General features: G+C 41.0%; 2 protein-coding genes across 2 annotated transcripts; both read right to left on the minus strand.

The window, feature by feature from the left end:
* Nucleotides 1–5,064: 5,064 nt before the first annotated feature.
* FABP5 (fatty acid binding protein 5) lies at nt 5,065–9,092 on the minus strand. Its single transcript, XM_088522733.1, has 4 exons — nt 8,964–9,092; nt 6,499–6,671; nt 5,465–5,569; nt 5,065–5,328 (listed from the first exon to the last, which is right to left on the minus strand). Exons 1-4 carry the CDS (start codon nt 9,037–9,039, stop codon nt 5,278–5,280), a joined length of 405 nt encoding a protein of 134 aa, XP_088378859.1. The 5' UTR covers nt 9,040–9,092; the 3' UTR covers nt 5,065–5,277.
* Nucleotides 9,093–15,545: 6,453 nt separating this feature from the next.
* Nucleotides 15,546–19,087, minus strand: MRPL53 (mitochondrial ribosomal protein L53). The gene is made up of 3 exons (XM_010220914.2): nt 18,971–19,087; nt 17,544–17,656; nt 15,546–15,785 (listed from the first exon to the last, which is right to left on the minus strand). The coding sequence occupies exons 1-3, from the start codon at nt 19,057–19,059 to the stop codon at nt 15,658–15,660; spliced, it is 330 nt and encodes a 109-aa protein (XP_010219216.1). The 5' UTR covers nt 19,060–19,087; the 3' UTR covers nt 15,546–15,657.
* Between the last annotated feature and the right edge of the window lie 739 nt (nt 19,088–19,826).

A 19,826-nucleotide genomic window follows, 5' to 3' on the forward strand; every position in this document is an offset into this window, starting at 1 on the left:
AATCTCAATTGTAATAATTGGAATTTAGAAGATTTTTGCAGGCTATTAGCGGGAAAAAATATTCTGAAATATTTCTTGCTGAAATTTTACATTTCTTCTGGAACTGTAATGGACTTCACCTGGAAATATCTCCAAAATGTAATTAAGACAATCAGGTAGAGGGAATTAAGTTAGTTTAAAAACATTTTTTCAGGAAAGGAAACCAAATTCACTCTTGGGAGTGGGGTCTCTAATAATGTTTCCTCTTCCTTTAAAATAATACTAGATTAAAACCATTCTGGGAAGTGTCAACAAAATCTTAATTTCATGTCCAATGGCAGAAAAGCCAAAGCCAGAAGAAAAATCATGTGACAAAGTGTGTTTACACAGATGCTGGACTGCCTCCAAACCTATGCAAATAGTACTAAATCTTCCCAGGGTTGAACAATGGGTCTGAAATGAGGCATCAAAGAATAATTAATATATATTAACTTGGTCCCATCCATTATCACGCTACACAGAGTAGGTTTTTTTCCCCATAAGCAGAAATAATCAACACAGTGCAAAAGTTTCCTAATCCATTTGTGGATTTTGTGTGTGTTAAAATGCAAATATATATTCAAGAGTTCAGTAGCAAGGGTTTGGTTGGTGCTGGTCTGCACTGTTGCTTTTATTTTGTAAAAAAATTGCAGGTGGAATGCAAACCCTTTCAGAAGTCTGCTGAATTGTGCAATGACAGTTCCCTCATTAAATAATAATAAGAAGAATAATATGAGTTTTTGTACAAAAGTTGCAGGTGCATGTCTCTGTTGGTATCTTATCTTGGGGAGGTGAATACTGGCAAGAGCAAGAGAACAGGGGCTCCTGGTGCCGTCCCATCTCCCTGACCCAAGGGAACAGCACTCCAGGGAGTCAGGTAGCCCCAGGACTGGGAGTCATCAGGTAAAGCCAGGACTGAAGCCAGCAGCAGGACACTTAATTTCAGCATTCGACCTCAGCAGGAGTTACTTTGGAGTTACACTACTTCATGAGTAAGGGTATTTTGGACATAGTGTGCTGAAAGAGGAGGTAGGATTGTTTATATGTGCTAGAATCAGCAGTACTCAATTTTAAGGAATATCCTAAAAGCACAGAGTGCCTACTCAATGTCTCATTTTCTTTGCGAATATAGAATTTCTTCTTTTACATTTATCATAGCTAATATTGCCCAAGTCGCTGTTGACAGAGCTAAACTGTCTTCCTTCACTTGACCTCCATACTTCAAGAAATAATCATTACTCTTTTTTCTTATGACATCTGACAGCTAACAGTGAGATAATAACCTCAAAAATAGAGAGAGTTCCATTTATTTTGTTTTTTTTTAAAAAAAAAAAACTTTGATCTGAAGTGCATATGTGAGGTAGGGAGGGGACAGGAAGAGGAAGGGGCAGTATTAACTGTAGAGAGCACATGCAGGCTACGATAACAACTTTGAAATAAATCATATAACCAAACCACAACAGGAAAATCTTTGATAGTCTGAACATTGTATAGAGCTAGTATGGTCTCCCCAAGCACAGTGCCTTTTCATTGGTGTTCCTGGAAAGCCTGGATATGAGATTTCCCTAACGTGGTAGAATATCAGATATAAATTGCTAAATAACCTCATTTTCCTCTCTTCTCTTGCTTCCCTACCAGAAAGAAAAAGCAAAAGACTGCTACAGAAGAATTTGCAAAGAAATAATTTGAAACCAGTAAGTGAAGACAACGAGATATAAAGACATGAATCAGAAACAGCTCGTTACTTTAAATGAACGTAAGGTGCTGTGGATAAGGGCACTGTGTCTTTTAGCAAACATTACTTGCAGCTTCAGTCTGCTAAAGACGTTTCTTACATTTCTCCGAAAATATTTTCAAAAGCACACACCAAAATGTCACACCAATTCTTGTTTCCTTATCTTTTAACTGTGGAACATAGTTTCTTGTTGTCTCAAAGGGACAACAACATTCCTGGATAATACCTAATTTCATCTTTTTCACTTGTTCCAAGAGCTCCTATGGTGAATTATTCAATTTTCAAGACAATTTTAGCACCGACAAGAGCAGTTTGTTTACACTCTTTTTAAAGAGTAAGAAAAAGCCTTTTCACTTGTAATGTACAGAGACAATTTGGATAGAAATGATATTTTCAAGCCTTGAGCATTATAAATATTGGCCTTCGGTGGTTATAAAATAAGTGTCCTTTTAATCTAGTTTAATCTAGATCTGTTTAATCTAGTACAACAGATTTTATATGTGATAGTTCTGGGTCACAATACACTTACATAGAAGCCACCTGCAAAATATGCTAAAGCTCAAAATAAAGCAAATAAACATGTGAGCCTAAGCAGTTTTAGAGATTTAGTTCTGAAGAACTGTAGTTTCCTGTTGAATTGTGCCTTATGGTGTCTGAGATTACTTTTTATGCTTGCCAAGAGTGCTTATAATGTTTTTCTTCCATTCAATGTCAAACAAAGTGGGACTCCCAAGGGCAGCCTCTCTATCACCAGGCTGCTTCAACAGCCTGTCACATTTATCAGGCACCTATTTTCATGTCACTTGTAGAAGAATGATGATCTCTGGGACTTCTAGCCTCTGCTTCACATGTGGCTGCAATCAGAGGGCATGTTCAAAAAATTATTAGGGGGAAATGCACATACACACACATATACACAAACACAGATTTTAAGTCTTTTTTTTTCCTATAGGAAATCACTGTAAAAATATACTCTTATGCCTTTTGCTTTACCAGAAATGACCTCATAGTAATTAAAAATGGATGTCCTATAAAAGACACTGGATGCTTTTTCCATCCAAATGAAAAGATAAACAGTTAACACTACACAGTATCAGAAGAATAAACAGGCAGCAGCAAGTGACAGACCAGTGACCTCGAAGAGGGTACAATGCAGTACTTAAAGAAATAATGTTCTGTTACTTTTGGAAGGGCGGCAGGGTTTTTTTTTATATTATATGATGAATTACTGCATCCATCATCCTGCTACTGTTTAGTGTATTTCTAATTGTAAAACAAATTCCTTTTCAGGTCAAATTGCCTTCTATTTCTGCTGTGTCAATGGGAGATTCTCTCCACTAACAACAACAACAAAAAAAATTCTTCTGTATTCTACACTAGAATGCCTTCAGGGTTACCATTATATCAGGAAAAAAAATACAAAATAAAAGTGATATAAATTTTGGCCAACTCAAAGGAGAAGTTAGGGGGAAGGAAAGATTTTACACAGAGTATGGAAAAAAAAAGATTGTAAGAACAATGTTCCATCTATAAACGCCTTCAGGTAATGTCGACAGAAGGCATGATTCATAAACACTCAGGAAATCATGAAAGAGATAAATGATCCTTCTACCGGCAGCTGCAAGTAGCCTCACAGTCACAGACCCTGGTTCTCATGCGGGAGTTCAACCACTCTTAATATCCTCCAGCTCAAGATCAACGCACTCTTATGAGTAAGAAGTCAAGCAAAGAGGGTAGGAAATGTGCATGGATGAGGAAAACTCAAAGAGAAGGTGGTAGGCAAAGCACTTGGGAAGAATATAGGACTGCTGTGAGGGTATATAGCGATGCAACAGGAGGGCTAAGGCGCATTTAGAATTAAATATGGCAAGGGATGTTAAGGACAACAAGAAGGGCTTCTTGAAATACCAAAAGGGGGACTAGGGAAAATATAGGCCTGCTGCTATATGGGGTGGGTGCCCTGGTGATGAAAGATACAGAGAAGTCAGAATTACTGAATGCTTTCTTTGCTTCAGTCTTTACTGCAAAAGCCAGCCCTCTGGAATCCCAGACCCTGGAGACAAAAGAGGAAACCTAGAGAAAGGAACATCCAGAAGGCCAATAGTATCCTGGGATACATTAGGAAGAATGTTGCCAGCAGGTCAGGGGAGGTGATCTTCCCACTCTACTCAGCCCTGGTGAGGCCACATCTGGAGCACTGTGTCTGGGATCTCCCCGTATAGAGGGACATGGAGCTGCTGGAGGGAGTCCAGTGTAAGGCTACAGAGATGACTAGGGGACTAGAGGGGGCCCTAAGCTGGGCCTGTTTGGCCTGCAGAAGACAAAAAGGGAATCTTATCGATGTATGCAAGTATCTGAAGGGAAGGTGTCAAGATGGAGCCAGACTATTTTCAGAGGTGCCCAGCAAAAGGACAAGAGAAGTGCCATAACCTGGAACACAGAAGGTTCCATCTAGATTTGAGGAAAAGCTTATTTACTGTGAGAGTAACAGAGCACTGGAACAGGTTGTCCAGAGAGGTTGTGGAGTTTACTTCAAAACCACCTGGATACAATCCTGTGTAACATGCTCTACATCACACTGCTTGAGCAGATTGGGCTTTGTGATCTCCAGAGGTACCTTCCAACCTCAGCCATTCTGTGACTTGTAGTGTCATAGGCTCCATTTCTCAACTAGTGTAAAAGTAATAGTCAACACACTGGTATTTCTTATCATTTATTATGGCACTTAAAGTTATAAACTCCATTTCTAGCCCATTTAAAAAATAGGCTTTTAGATTTTAGGCAATATTTCAATGGATTTTGTTTAAGAGTTTTCAGAATGTTACTAGATAGTAAATAAGAATCTTGCTAGGAAACAAGGAGTGTTCTCAAAATAATGCTTCCTTTCAGCAAAGTGCTGAAGCACTTATAGGTTTAAGTTAACCCTACCAATTGGTTTGCTAGTACATATATTTTAAGGAAAGAAATTTCTGGATGTGAAATATGAAAAAGAGAGCAAACCTATCCCTGAAAATACTTTCCTTTGTTTAAAGCTAAAACAAGCTTCTGTCTTATCTATTCCCACCCAGGTCCATTTACTTTGTAGCCCTCAAGCGAGGAATAGCTCCAGAAATGGAACTGAGTAGACTTTCTATTTCAGAGTTTACTACCTTATCAGTAAAGAATGGGATGTTTGGTCAATCCTCAGTTTGCTATTAACCATTCCTTACTATGAATGAGAAGATATTGTGCCATCTTAAACTGAACCCAGTAGGGCCTAAAACCAAACTGAATTTTCACAAAAGCTCACTTTATAGTAACAACATTTCCACTTTGTATATTTGAAAATTTTATTTAATAGCCTCAATAGATCAGAATAGTTACATAATAGTTACATCACGGCTTTTAAAAAGGATTGCACACAGCTACTCAGTCCATTGAAATACTAGAAAACAGGGAAAAGGAAGAAAATGGAGTGTAAAGGAGCTCTGTTCACTGAACTGAGTTGTTTGTAGCAAGTTCTTACTGAATATGAAGACCTGTCCTCATGCTTTCTGGTAGACTCTAACACACTTGACACCATTCATGTCACATTCCTAGAAGATATAGAAATGAATTCATTAATTTTCATCAGCCCAAATGAGAAAACTGGCTGCAGCTAAAAATCTCTTAAACGTTACATGTCAGGCTACTAGCTAGCAGCACTCAAACAGAAAGCAAAGCTGAACTCACCACCACCAATTGACCATCCACTAGTTTCCGTGTTATTATGGTCTTCTTGCCATCCCACTCCTGTTCCTGAATCAATGACCCATCATCTTTTAAGCTGACAAGGGTCTGAAAAGAAAACAAGAACATTAATATTTTACCCATGGCACTTGCCAAAGATTGTTTTCTAGCACCTTATTTCAAAGGAAAAATTCCCACCCCAGGTCACTTAATAGCAATTTTGACGTTGACTTCCACAAAGTCAGGATTTGATCCCAAGCTTTAATTGATCCCATTCTTGTATTATCACGCTGGTTGTTCAGTCACTGCTCTGGCACAAGCCCAGACGAAGCAGACCTTTGACAGCATGCACAATTCCAATTAACAAGGGCAGACGATGTTCTCTATTCATCTCTTTGTACATGGGCTTCAAGCTTTTGTGCCACATTTATCTGATCTTGCAATAACAGATGAATTGCCAGTGTGTGACCAAAAGCGGGTAATACGACACAGAAAGCTCTCAAACAAGAAGACAAAGAGACATATTTGAGGGTTTCTTTGTGTTTAACCTCCTCTGACATGAACATTCTCCCTACTGAGGGCAAGGAGAGTCTCCTTGCCTCAAACTGGAGATTAGGGGCTGTGACTTGCTTTTATGCCTTCTGTATCAGTTATCCAAATGCACACTCAACTAGACTCTTGTTATGCAAATATGACGGAATGAGCCATAAGGTTCACAGTAGGGCTGCCTCTGATTAAACATCAATGGGATTTTTTCCATTGGCTTCAAATAAACTGGCAGTTAGCCTTTCACATGGATTTAGAGGGCTGTTAGTTTTATCAGCACAATGCCTGTCTTATATTATTAGTTTCAGCATTTTTCCGCTTTGCAGACTGCTTAATGCAGAAAAAAATCAATTTCAATGAGACTTGCAGTGGTAGCTGTCTATCAAACAAGGAAATACTAATGTGAACATCAAAACTGTTTTTAAAATACTATCTTTGTTTGCGAATCCCCCAAAGGATGTGGTTACTCAGCAGAACGCCCATATACTGACCTGAGTTTTTCGGCCATCTAACGTATTTTCCTCAAATTTCTCACCAAGCTTGAAACTGAACTGTGAAGTTTTGAAGGTGCTTTCTGTTTTTATAGTGAATGCATCTCCATCCTTAACAATGTAAACATCCGGTTTGGCCATACTTCCCATTTTTCTCATGGCCATACCCACACCTGCAAAGCAAGAGAAACAACATCAGTCAGTTAAACCCCAAGGTCAACACAAGAACTCAAACATCTAATTCCCATTTAATGGACTTGAGTACATTTTAGAACTAAAGCTCAAGAGCCACAAAAAGAAGATATTATCCATTGATAAGGAAGGGGGAAAAAATGCAGGGTTATTGTCTTGCTCCACAGGGAACTGAAGCTAAATCTACTTTGCCCTTTAGAGGATTAGCGAAAAAATGACAAATTCTCAAAATTGGACACTGAATTTTTACAAAAACAAATAAACAATACTCAGAAAAATAAAAAAATGCAACTAATATGGTTCCCTTTGACTTCTGAATGCTTTAAAGATTCTGCAGATAAGACTTAGCTGACAGGTGAATCCACCTGCATATTTATTTCAACTTACTCCAGATATCCCCTCCTTAGTTCTGCACAGACTTTTAAATATGCTGTTTTTTAAAATTTCATCCCTACATCCAGTAAGGAATTCTGAATGAGTCTCTTCCTACCAACAAAAGTGTTCTCAGTGCACACACATATTCAAGGACTTTGACAACATGACTCAAAAACCAGCACAGTGAGAGTGTCATCCAGAGAGATGATCTTCAAGGCCCTTCATCAGAGAAGAGTCACCCTACTTAGCCCCTTCGGGCACTGCTGAAGAACTCTGCTTGAGTCTTTGATCTGATAGATGAACAAGGAGGTATACAGGCAGCAAGATGGGATCCAGCAAACTGATGGACAAGCAGGACCGAGAACAGATAAGCAATCAAATGGAGCAGAAAGCACCACCAAATAAGTGAACATCTGTGTCCTGCAGCTGGTACCATTAGAAAACACTGTGTCATACAGTGTTCCTCTGGAGAGGATAGGTCATTTGGGTGAGGGCTGACTCCATAGCATAAAGATAACAATTTCATCAGGGATGTAAATGAGAAAATAACACCCGGATCAAAAACCAGCCCTCCTCAAAGCTGTTTTTTGACTGGAAATGAAAATTGTCATGGCAACTCTTCCTGCCTTTGCTAGTGCCCAGCACAGAGTATTAAGTGAGTTATTTCATCAGCTACACCTTGGAATCCAACTAAACAGACAAGAGACATTTTTCCTCAAGCTGTGCATTTTCCCCATACAGCAAACAGCAAAATTCAAAAATCTTCAGTCTATTTTTCACTTAAATATTCTTCTATGCAGACTGAGCAGAATCTGCAGAACCTCAGTGCATCTCTCTAGGATCAAAGGCAGAGATTTGTGCAAGTAGTCAGCAAGGGCGAGATGCAGTAAAGGACTGGCTTCTAATGTGCAGCTTGAGATAAACTCAGTAGCCTAAATTGTAATTGCAAATAAAAAATGCTTTAAGATTGAGATCTTTAAAAAAGAGAAAATAAGCACTCAGCTGCTGCCTACACATGGGAGGTGCTCAGTGGCTGCAGTGCATAATTTCTGCTTTGAAATTGCAGCCTGAGCATGTGCCTCATCCTGGCTCATCAGACATGGGCAGGGTGGCACCAGCGCATGGATGAACTGAGATGAACCTGCAATCTCACCCACCCTGCACCAAAGTCTCCCGAAAGGCTCATTCTGGAAGGCATCCTCAGATCTTACCTAATGCATATGCGTAACCCAAAGGGTAATTGCAGCCACCACTGTCTGCAGACTCTAAGTGCAGCAATGGCTTTTGTGCTCTACATGAAGAATGTGAGATCTGAGCACCTTCTTCCTCCCCCTGCAGTGAGATTCAAGGCCTCATTGCCCACCTCTTGAGAGGTTAACATAGCTCTCCAGAGCAAGCAAAGCACAGGGAATAATTCAAGATTCACTGAACTACATGCAGACACTACAAGGTTTCTGCAACCTGTTCGCAGGATGCTCAGGGGGAAGCACAAAACCCAGGCTTTCAGAATAGGCTCCAGGCATCAATGCAGTCCTTTCCAGAGCAACTCAGGCTTACAAAATATGCTGTGACCTGGCATTGGGAATAGCGAGCCAGGACCACACCCTCACAGAGAAGGATGCTGCCCACAGATAAAAAATAAATAACAATAATAAACAGCAACAAAAATACCACTGCATGGTGGCAATGCAGGTAGCTGTCAGTTCAGCCTGCTCTCATTTATCTCCATCTGCAGCACGGAGGCACCCGAGCCACCTCCCTGGAACAAAAACCACCCTCAGGAGGCGGCTGCGGGGGCGCGGGGCAGCCCCGCGGACCTTGGCCGGGGCCGCGCACCCGCAGCACCGCGCGGAGCCCCGCTGCCCCCGGCGGCGGCGCCCGCCGCCCGCTCTGCTCACCCAGCTCCTTCATGTACTCCTCGAAGCCCTCGCTGGAGACGAGGCACCACTTGCCCAGGAACGCGTCGACGGCCATCGCGGCGGTAGCGGCGGGCGAGAGGACGCGCTGCGCTGCGCCCGCGCCGCCTTTATAGCGGCGCCGCCGCCACGCGCCGCGCCGGGAGCCAATGGCCACCGGGACCGGCCCGGCGCCCCCGCCCCGGCGCCCCCGCCCCGCGCCGGGAGCCAACGGCCACCGGGACCGGCATCCCCCGCGCCCGCGGCCACGCGGTGGCCCCGAAGCCCCGTGGCGGAAGGCGCGTGGTCGCGGGGCCCAGGGTGCCGCTTCCATCCCCGTGGGGCGGTGCTGGTATCTGCCTCTTCTGGCTATGGAAAAGCACAGGCGGACTCCCCCCTTCCCTCCCCGCGCCCCCCAGAAATAGTGCCGCTTCCAAGCAAAGGGAGATGCCGGGAACCCCTCGTGCCGAGGTTTCCTTGGGACAGGGGTGTCAAAACTGCACAAAGACACAAGGGCTCTGCTGGTTCCAGGCTTTGCAGCACCAGAAGGTGACGCAAATCTGAATGTTTGGGCCCGCTAAAAGTAAGAAGTGTGGCTTCCCTGTCACTCTCTGCGATGGGGCAAGTTAGTAACGCTGAACAGAATCAGAAGTTTCAAAACTTTATTTATACTATTTACTATAGTATCATTTTTATTAGATATACTATTATTAGATTTATATAGACAAAATATTTTGCTATTTTTTAAGTGTTTATTTTTTTTTAATCCCTGCGCTTAACTATCCTTCCCTGCTGAGCTGCCTTTAATTACCTTCCACTTCTCTGACTCTGTGTTTTCTTTTAATATGCAAACAGTGCTATAGCATCTTCTCATAAGGCAGTAGGCACATTGGTTTTGTTTTGTTTTGTCACTAAATAGGTGCATTTAAATACAGGACTTTGAGCTTCTTTCCACTTTTACACTTTTTTTTTTTTGTGAGTGTCTTACACAAAATATTCTTGAATAGATTTTAAATTAGGTTAGTGCTTTCCACCTCATTCCTGTTAGCAGAATAAGAGTGCTGTCTGCCCCATAGTTCCTTTCTGGTTGCTTTTAGAAAGGATAATTGATAAACAATTAGATCAAACAGAACCTTTTTTTTTCTTTTTCTTTTTTTTTTCTCCAGGAGTTAGGAATCTTCGGTCCTGTGAAATGGGGCCTAGAAATCAAAATCTTGGCCTTAGTCTATCTATGCTAGCAAAGAATTTCTGATCCACATGTCTGCAGTGTTGACTGCAGGTAGCTTACAATATGCAAACAGTATTCTGACAGAGGTGCTGATAATGCAACAGAAGATGAAAAATCCACTATTTCCATCTAGTGGTGAGAGAGTGTTTCTGGATCTGAAGTATATGAGATCTAGCAATCTACCTGTGCAGAAGGTAGCTGCATTTCTGGATTCTAGAAACCTTTTGCTTAATTCAATTTCTTTGCAATTTTTCAAGTCTAGGCATGTAAATTCATATAAGATTATATAAGATTATCCTTTTTTTAAGAAAAGAGTATCTTTTTCCTTTTTTTCCCCATAAATAGTTAACATCTCTTTCATTATTTACAAAAATCTAATGTTCCGAATATTAGTGCTGAGATGAAGTGGTCTGTCAATGCCACATCTTGAAAATTCATTGAAATAGAATATAGTGCTGAAATCTGTGGTATCCACACATCAAAAAAAAGTCTGAATGTGACCAGAGATGTGTCTTTCTGGGTAAGATACATGTAGTCTGTGCTACAAAGTAATATTTATTTTTATACGATGATGCTATAGTATATATTAGTCTAACATTTCAAAGATGAGGGAGTTCATTTCCCTACTCTGGCAGCAAAAATAAAAAAGATTAGATATCCAAAGATACTTAACCCACTGGGGGTTAAGTTTACCCCCTGTAAATCCAATTCCTGCTTGATAGGAGGTTGACATCGCAAGGTCAGGGGTTTCCAAGTGTTGTGTGTGTAGTCTCCTCTCCTGCCTAGATGTACCCAAAAGAAGTAGCAAATAGATACTAGCAAATACTTCAATACATTGAATTTTCTTATTATGTATTACTGTTTCAGTGCAGACAGATGTTCTCTGAGAGAAGTTTCGTTTCTCTCGAGGTTGGGCCATGCATTCATTGTCCAAGAGAAGCAGAACTGAATTTACATTGAGAGCTGTACATCTTCCTTTGAAAACTGGTTGCACGGACAACACGTAGCCACAGTGAGAAGCAACCACCACTCAGGCCGGCCGGAGAGGATGCTTTCCCAAGGCGGTCCTGCCCTTGGGTCTTGTAGGAGGGAGGATATTGCACTGCTTTAACATCAGTGCCAAAGAAGAGGGACAAGGGAAAGGAGAGCAAAGAGACCGTCACCCCACTGCTTTGGGCAAGTGCGCGTGGTGTAGCTATGCTGCATCCGATGGGAGAGCCAGGAAGCTGTGGCTTGAGGTTTCTCCTCACGTAGCCATAGCATTAGCCAAGCCAAGCCAAATTTTGCCTTTCAGAGTCGCAATACCTGTTGCTTGGGCAGGGCAGAGCACCACCGCCTCTTCTGCAACACATTGCTGATCAGGTTGCATTGGAGGTGCAACTCTTCCCCTAGACCTTTACTCATTAAAGTGCCGTTTTCTGATAGTATCGGGTCTTGTCTATTGTGTAATAGGGAAGATCTCGCCCTCCTTCTAGCATATGTGTACTGCACTGCACATTCTCTAAGTGCTAGGCTTAGATGAGGCTCCCTCTTAAGAAAGCTCTGAGAAATTGCCAAGAATATTGAACGTCACAGCCCAAATTTTACTCTTCAGCCTACACCTAGTTGAAAAAAAAAATCCTATGAATAATATGAATAATAGTTACTCGCCCTCAAGGTATGGATGAGAGAAATTGCACAGGTAGCATTGCTTTGTTTCTCTTTCCTTATTGTACAAGAGCAGTTTTCCCTTCCCAGACATGTCATCATTGGGCAGACATGATGAAACATGTGTTATGGTTGCATATGGCTGCGTAGCTGGCCCAGGTGAACTCAGGAACTCATTTCTTGGGCAACATTATACCAAGGATTACGAAGCAATACATGAAAGCACACGTTTCATTTGTATGTCAATACACTCAAGATCTTCTTACCTATGGGTATTTTGTTTACCTCTGAGTTAAAAGTGATGGGCATGTCCTGGGTTTCATCAACAGGTTTTATACAATAAGTCTCATTTTTTTTTCCAGTCAAAACGAATCTGTTTTACTCCTCGGCATGGGTTTAATGTTCAATGTTGGGATCTAAGGAGACTTTGTGATGGATCTGGACCTTGTTGCTCAGGCTGTCAGACAGGCTGGCTCCCAGTCGTACGTGTACAGTGTCTGGCCCGTTGGAGCCCTGACCGGAGCTGATGCCACAAAGTATTACTATAATGCAATTATCACACTGCCAGCCTCAGCATACGCTCTGTACGCGCTCGCCAGCATGTTCACAACGCGTTCAAAGGGAAACGCTTACGCTGGGGCAAAACCTCCCGCTGCAACACCGTGACAGCTCGCTGATTGTACCCTGCCCAGAATGACCGGGAGGAAGCCCAAAAGCTGCAGTGAGGAGCACCAGGCTTCACCATTCAGAGGAAAATGACCTGAATTCCATTCCGTGCCAGCACAGTAACATCAGATATAGGAGATTGCATCTAATTCTGGAAGCTTTTAGAAATCCTCTTTATTTAGTAGCAGCACCTACCTTGAAGAGTAATCACCCACACATCAGTATGAAAATATTTTTATTTATCTTCAGAATTTGATAATCGCATAGTCATAAATATGTTAAAGAAGAGATTAGGATGGTTACAAATTGTACATAGCTGTAGTTTGATCACTAAAAAGGCCTTTAGTCTGCATAAAGGCAAAACTCCTAGGGAAGATTTTCAGAAAGATAGTAACATGAAATGGCTTTTTAGAAAACTTAAGAGTATACAAAAGCTAATCCAAAGCTCTATAAATAAAACCAAATAAAAACAACTTCTTTGTATTTTCTGTGTGGTCTCAAGAAATAAGGACATAAGGACAAGGACTTTTAGTCTAATGAATGGCAGACTGATTTAGAGTAAGTAATGATAAAAGAAATATTTTTGAAAACCACGAGTAGGTAGCTTATGAAATCTAGAATCACAGACTACAGACTAGTCGGCTGGATTTTGGATGTGTATAAAGTATTTAATTGAATATTTTAAGTACAGTTTTGTTACTAAGTACTATTTCACAACTACAAAAATACGACCATGAAAAAGCTTAGGTTATAGTTGTAGTAATTGCACTACTTTTCATTCTCAGGACCCCTCTAAGGAGAGTGTCACACACATAGAAATGCGGAGGTCAGGAGCTGCCGCACGTGCTGTGCGGCGTGTTTCCATACCCTTACTTAGCTTGTCCATTTTTTCCTGCTTTAGTGGTAAGATGTTATTTTTTCCCTTTCTGACACTTTTACTCATAAAAATTCCCATGTGCAATAAAGGAAGCAATATCACAGCCACGTCATTCATCCCTTAGGCAGGATTTCACTCAGAACACAGACTCGAATGCCAGCTCAATGGTATTTGCATCATTCGCTGTTCATATGATAAAACACGTCTAAGAAAATGGAATGACTAGGTATTAAACACCTAAATATTTTAATATCATCATCTGCTATCAGAAACTCCATTTGTCCTTCAAGATACGGCATGGTATTTTGTTAATCCTCATATTCTGGAGGGCTTGTTCCAGTTCCTCTTATATTTAGAGAAGTGCCTATGTTTTTGAAGGGAACAAAAAAATAAAGAATTGTGGGTTAAGGAATATAGAGAATAATAATGTGCCAAGTCACTGCTCCTGCTCCTGGCTTTGAGCTGTACAACTGACCTTAATACCCTTTATATCCCCACGGCCTAGACAGCGCGTGTCACTACACAGCAGGTCACCGCTCTGCTTCGTTCGATCGCTCGGGAGCGGAACTTGGTGCTGATGAATGCACAGCTCAGAGTGAAGTTATTTAACTGCTTATATCTTACGTGTGAGGCTTCTTCAGGTAAGGACTCAAAGTCATGCTACATTTTTTTAATCTGGAAAAAAAAAGAATAAAAAAAAATCTCATTTGAAAATCCCTTGTTCTATTTGATCCGCTTTCTAAGATGCTCTTTTAGCTTCCCAGGATTTGAAATTCATTCTTTCCAAAAAAAACAAACAAAAAAAAAAACAGACGTTCTCAGAACTCTTTCCACCAGAACAGAGCTCAGCAGCGGGTTCAGGCACTTGGCTTTCTGAGATCACGCCATAAAGCTGGTGGTTTAACAGCAGGGTAACAGGCTGGTATCCAAGTCAGATTAAATCAACTATATGGCTCTCATGTCCAAATTTCACTGGCGGAACCACCCCAATCATCTTATCTCACCCTCTTTATCTATTTCTTCTAAATACATTGGAGAGGTGTTGTAAAATGCCACCAACTCTTTAGCACAGCGCTCTTTTGCAACGTTACAGCATTAGTTTATCTCCAACACCCCGGTTTAGAAGTCAGCAGAGACCTGCCTTGAGTGCTGCAACGTACTATGATGTTGCCATAAGAAAGGACAGCGGCCATTTACAAATCTGGACAAAAATGAAATACATTTGCCTTTAGAAACAAGACTTGTGTCCTAAATCTGCAGCAGAATTACCTTTGGAAATACATGTATTACAATTCTGTAACAGTCAGGCATCTGATTAACAACAGGTAGGATGAACATCTCTCACCTCAGGATTATCCCATTTGATTCAGAAACTAAAACTTGAAAGCAGAACAAAGCAGAACACCTTCATCTGCAGAGCTGAGATCAGCCCTCCCACATACACAAAACTCTGCAATAGATGAAATTCCTAAACATTTGCTTCAATAAATAATAGGGTTGTATTTATAACCACAGTCATGCTTTTCCTTTGATCTTTACAGAATTTTTAATGAAATTCCTGAAAACTGAGTGACAAAAACATTACAAAACTGAATTTCAAAGACGGCCCTTTCTCCCAGCTGTCAAGAACACTAACTTATCTTCCATTTGAGATAAATGTTGCTACTTTTTTGCAGGATAAGTAGCTTTACTATGTGTTCACAGTCCTATTACCTTGTCACTTTAATTGCTGAGCTAAAAAAAAAAATCACATTAATCTCATACTTTCTTGGAAAAAAAAGGAAGAAAAGGTGGGCACTTGGTAGCAAACATGCAGGGTGTTATAAAACCTATGCTGTATTTGCAGGTTCCTGCCCCTCAACTAAAGTCAATAACAAATACATAGGTTTGTTCATAAATATATGCATTTAATCGTGGAATTTTAGAAATAATGACTAAAGAGATGTCTTGATTTTCGACGTTTATTAATTTAATAACTAATGTCCATTATTCATATGCAAATACATGTGATTTTAGTCCAACATGCAGATGGCCACGAGGCAGCTGTTCAGAAAGATGAGCTTGTGGCATAAGCCCCTTTGACCTGCTGGCGTTAAACCCTTTGTTGCCCCAGCACATTTCCGTTGAGAAGAGGCAGCAACCTTGAAATGGTTCATTGTGGTTAAACTGGTCAGCACTTGGCCAACTTTCCCTTTCAGATTTTATCACATATGAGAAAAGCCTTTGATGCAGCCTGCTGCTTTTGACACACGTAAATGTGAACGTGTGTGTTTGGTTCTTCAGGGATTCTTCTTCTTGCTCTTCTGTTCTGCTTGAAGCTCTTTTGCATTACATCTGGAGCTCAATGCTGTTAACATTTCTACAGCTGTCAGGTGGGCTCCTTTCATTATCAATCGGTCTCCATCAGCTGTAAAAGGAACAAGTTTTAAGAATTCATAAACTGTAAGTCACAACTGCTTTAGAGGACAGTTCTCTCTTGCATGTAGAAATAGGAACACCCTGTTCATCTTGTCTCACGAAAAAGTATTTCATTTCCCAAAGAACCTGGTTATACAAGGACACTGTAAAAACAAATAACAAATTGCACACAATACATACAAAATTTTATTTCTGGATTGTACCATTCAAAAACCAAAAATGTTTCTCTAGATATACATACAGGGGGAAACATATTTGATCTGAATGGCTCACTCTGTGCTCTCAAAGTCACCTCACAGAAGGCACAGAGGCAAAGAAGGGACTAGAAGTCATAATTCCCACATACGGTTCAGCATTTTAACAGCATACTGTATACAGTCTGCTTAATTTTTTTCTTTAGTGAAAACAGTAAATTGGTTGATACAATTTGGTAGTTGTAATTTAAAAAAGAAAGCAAAGGAATTTTTAATTTTCTCAAAAAAAACAAAACAAACAAACAAAAAACTTTAAAACAGGGAAGGAGCATTAGAGGTATAGCACCCAAATTAACTTTTTGATACACTTGCAAATATAAAAGCCACATATTCAAACCTCTATAATGCAACACCATGCACAGAATCCAAGTTCCAGGCCTGTGTCTGTCAACTACAAGGGTTGTAAACTCATCACTTGGAAAATAATCAGCTCTTGGAAAGCAAAGAGTTCAGAGCTGTAGCTCTTGGCATCAGTGAAATAAATTCTTTTCGTTTTATACTGTGAAAAACATTAAGCTTTACTGCCTAGGTCTTAGTACATCACAGTTAGAGAGAAGGATAGGAAAGGCAGAGGCATGGGAGAAGGACAAGGAAGCACAGTCAACACTGTAAGGACAAATATTTCAACACTCTAGACATTCCTACTTATTCACTAAATACATGCAAGTCCAAGAAAAGGATCAATAATAATAAAAACTTTAACGAGCCACATGCCCTATTGGACTATTAAAGCACAGCAGGAAAAATGCAGCCAGGGAGAAGGACAAAAGCAGATTAGAGCCATCTGTCCAAAGCCCCAACTTTGGGCTGTTTCCAGAACTGACGGAATATTCGCCATCACCTCCCACCTATGCACAGAACCACAGAACGACCAAGGCTGGAGGGACCTCTGAAGACCACATGGTCCAATACAAATTCACTAAGCTTTTTGAGGAAACCAAGAAATTTCTGTCATAGATCAGCTGAGCTCATTCTGTAAGTCCTTCTACGTGCATGAGAAGTGTCCCTGGGAGCTCTTCCTTCACACTCAGTAAATAAACAGCAAGTTCTGCAGATGCACAAGCACCTAGAGCATTCCACTTTCTGGTCTCGAGACTGAGGTGCCTCTGCCACAACGAGAGGGACAGCATGAGAATACAACTTACATCCAAACAAAGCTACCGTCACAGGAATTCCACCTGAGCTTCAAGGGCTCACAACTACGTCACTTCAAATGTGGCCTCTAACCTAAAATTAAGACAGCTTTTTGATCTAAGATCCAGCATTTCTAATTATAGTATGTATGTATATATATATACACACACACACACACATATTTATCTATACACTAGCCTGTTAATAATTTCCTCTTCCTTTTTTCTTCTAAACTGTACAACATATAGCTGTGAACTGGAATCAAAACAAAGCAACCACAATAAATAAATATATTAACAGAACCATAACAGCCCAAATCTGGAAGGACTTCCTGCATAGATTAAAAATGAAATCCTTACCAAACGTAACATCTACAAGTGGCTCAGATCCATCATGTCTCACATCAGTAGTCACTTCACAGTTCCTGTTGGTGTCATAGATGTTTTTATGATATATTCGTTGAAGAAATATTCTGAAAATACATTTGAAATGTAGTAATTATAGATATTTCTGTAATTAATTTCAATTGCTTGATATTGATAGCTGATCAAAGTATAAATAATGTCAGACATGTACTTCTTATAAGATAATCAATATAAACATTTAAAGAATATTTCAAGCTAATATGAAAAAAACATACCAAAGAATTTTTCAAAATCCAGTGTATGCACTCTCTGCATTGCCCTCAACTGGGTTAATAATATGAGAAAAGAAGCATCAGCAAAACCATTCTCATTTTTCTTTACACTTTTTCAGATACTTTTATACTGTTTTACTGTTTGGATTCAGACCGCATGTAGTTATTTAAGCAGTATCTGTTTCTCACAGGTTTCTCACAGGTGCGAAACCTGCTTGACATTCAGTTGACTTAAAGACATTCTAGGTTGAGCTGTGTTAATAAGAATATTTCAACAGCAAGAGTGTGGGCAAGTCTATGGAAAGTGACATTTTATACTTGTTCCATGCAGAACTGGCAGAAGTTGCATCACTTGAGAAGCACTTGGACCTCTTGAGCAGTCAATTACCAAGACAGCATCAGCTGTTTCCTCCTTTCTCTCCCATTACAACCGCTTGGGCTAATAACTTTAGTCCCACACCTAAATCCTGAGGAGCTGAGAGAGCAGCATCTCTGTAAGTAGATGGGAAGAGTCAAACACACGCATTTACATGCAAGAGTCTATACTCAGACATGGAGATCCTCCACAAATCTGCTTAAAACTAAAGCTGACTTAAAACTTTCTGACAATGCTCCATATGAGCACAGCCCTTAAGACAAATACAGTGACTTCTCACTGGCTAATAAAATATTACGGTTGTGTCTGCCCTAAACCAAACTATAAAGCCAGGCCTCAAAGACTAAGATCGTAAAAATTACATAAAGCATACAACAGATGTAGCAACTTATTAGAGGGTAGTTCTTCTTTGAACAATGACCAATAAAATAAATTAAAATAATTAAAAGATATTTTCTTACATATTTGCTCCCTCTGCTCTTGCCTTTCTACTCACGGCTCCGTGCAGGGTCACAGGCCCCATCAGGGTCCTAAATTCGAGCTTGAACATACAGCCTAACTCTTAAATGGGTGCCATTTGGCATAACCTCACCCCCGGATGAAAAATAAGGGCACAAACCCCAAACCCTACAAGGATGGGACACAGGAGGGGCTCTCTGACCGCACCTGTTGAGGGAGCCCCTAGGCCCGAGGGCAAATGGCGGCCGCCCCAGGCCGCCTCCCCAGCTCCCCCCAGCAGCGAGTCGGCGGATCCGGAGGCAGCAGCCCCTCACCTCGTGCTCTCCACGTTGGGCTCGAAGGGGCAGAAGCGGACCAGGATACTCTTCACGGGCCGCAGCGGCACCCGGATCTTCGCCGCCATCTTCCTGCCGCCGCTCCTACTACAACTCCCAGCAGACCCCGCGCAGGAGGGAAAGGGAGAGGCCTGGCCGCCCCCCCACCCAGGGGGTTTCTGGGAAATGTAGTGCGGGGAAGGCGCCCTGCCGGCCGCCATGTTCTCCCCTGCCCTCAGAGGTACCGTTTACCTCCCTTTACCTGTTCCCGGTATCTTTGGAAGTGAATATATATATATATTTTTTTTTTTCCTAAAGGTTTAGATTCAACAGTTTCATACGTAGCCTTGAAACAAAGGTCTTTAGCTATTCAGGGATGTGTTCCTGGCACTCACACACTTTCCACTAGATGGCGGAAACCTCCTGGATAAATCCTTGTCAGGGCCTCGTGACTGTCCCGCTCAGGAGTATTGAGATAAGGAGTTAAGGAGTAGCTGTATAAATGCTATATAAACTCCTGAATAAATCCAGGAGTAACGATACTTACATGCATGTGGTGAATTTCTGCGGAATGGTCAATGCAGACCTGTGTTTCCAACTTACATAAAATGCCTGGCACCCTTTGGAAAGCATAAGCTGTTTTTATTTATTGGCAGCTCCTTTTCTTTAATCATGTAACAACTGAGCAAAAATGTCCCTTTTCACTGAGATTTATCTGATGTAAACAAAGTAGAAAAACTGAATTCAGAAGAATCAGTGCAGTTTTAATGATTCTATTCTTACTTCTATACGCCATAGTCTTGTATATGCCATAGTGCCTTCTTTAGGCAAAAATGTTTTCTTTTTAACTTTGCCT

The sequence above is a fragment of the Tinamus guttatus genome, unplaced genomic scaffold, assembly GCF_059628265.1.
Source record: "Tinamus guttatus ecotype Peru unplaced genomic scaffold, ASM5962826v1 Tinamus_guttatus_pri_ptg000156l, whole genome shotgun sequence".
Taxonomy (NCBI): domain Eukaryota; kingdom Metazoa; phylum Chordata; class Aves; order Tinamiformes; family Tinamidae; genus Tinamus; species Tinamus guttatus.

Coding starts and splice junctions, on each gene's coding strand:
- FABP5 (XM_088522733.1), bottom strand. CDS start 9,039: ATGGCCGTCGACGCGTTCCTGGGCAAGTGGTGCCTCGTCTCCAGCGAG. Junction 6,672..8,963: donor GGAGTACATGAAGGAGCTGG/GTGAGCAGAGCG, acceptor CTTGCTTTGCAG/GTGTGGGTATGGCCATGAGA. Junction 5,570..6,498: donor TAGATGGCCGAAAAACTCAG/GTCAGTATATGG, acceptor TTTTCTTTTCAG/ACCCTTGTCAGCTTAAAAGA.
- MRPL53 (XM_010220914.2), bottom strand. CDS start 19,059: ATGGCGGCGAAGATCCGGGTGCCGCTGCGGCCCGTGAAGAGTATCCTG. Junction 17,657..18,970: donor CCCAACGTGGAGAGCACGAG/GTGAGGGGCTGC, acceptor ATGTATTTTCAG/AATATTTCTTCAACGAATAT. Junction 15,786..17,543: donor ACTTGTAGATGTTACGTTTG/GTAAGGATTTCA, acceptor TTCCTTTTACAG/CTGATGGAGACCGATTGATA.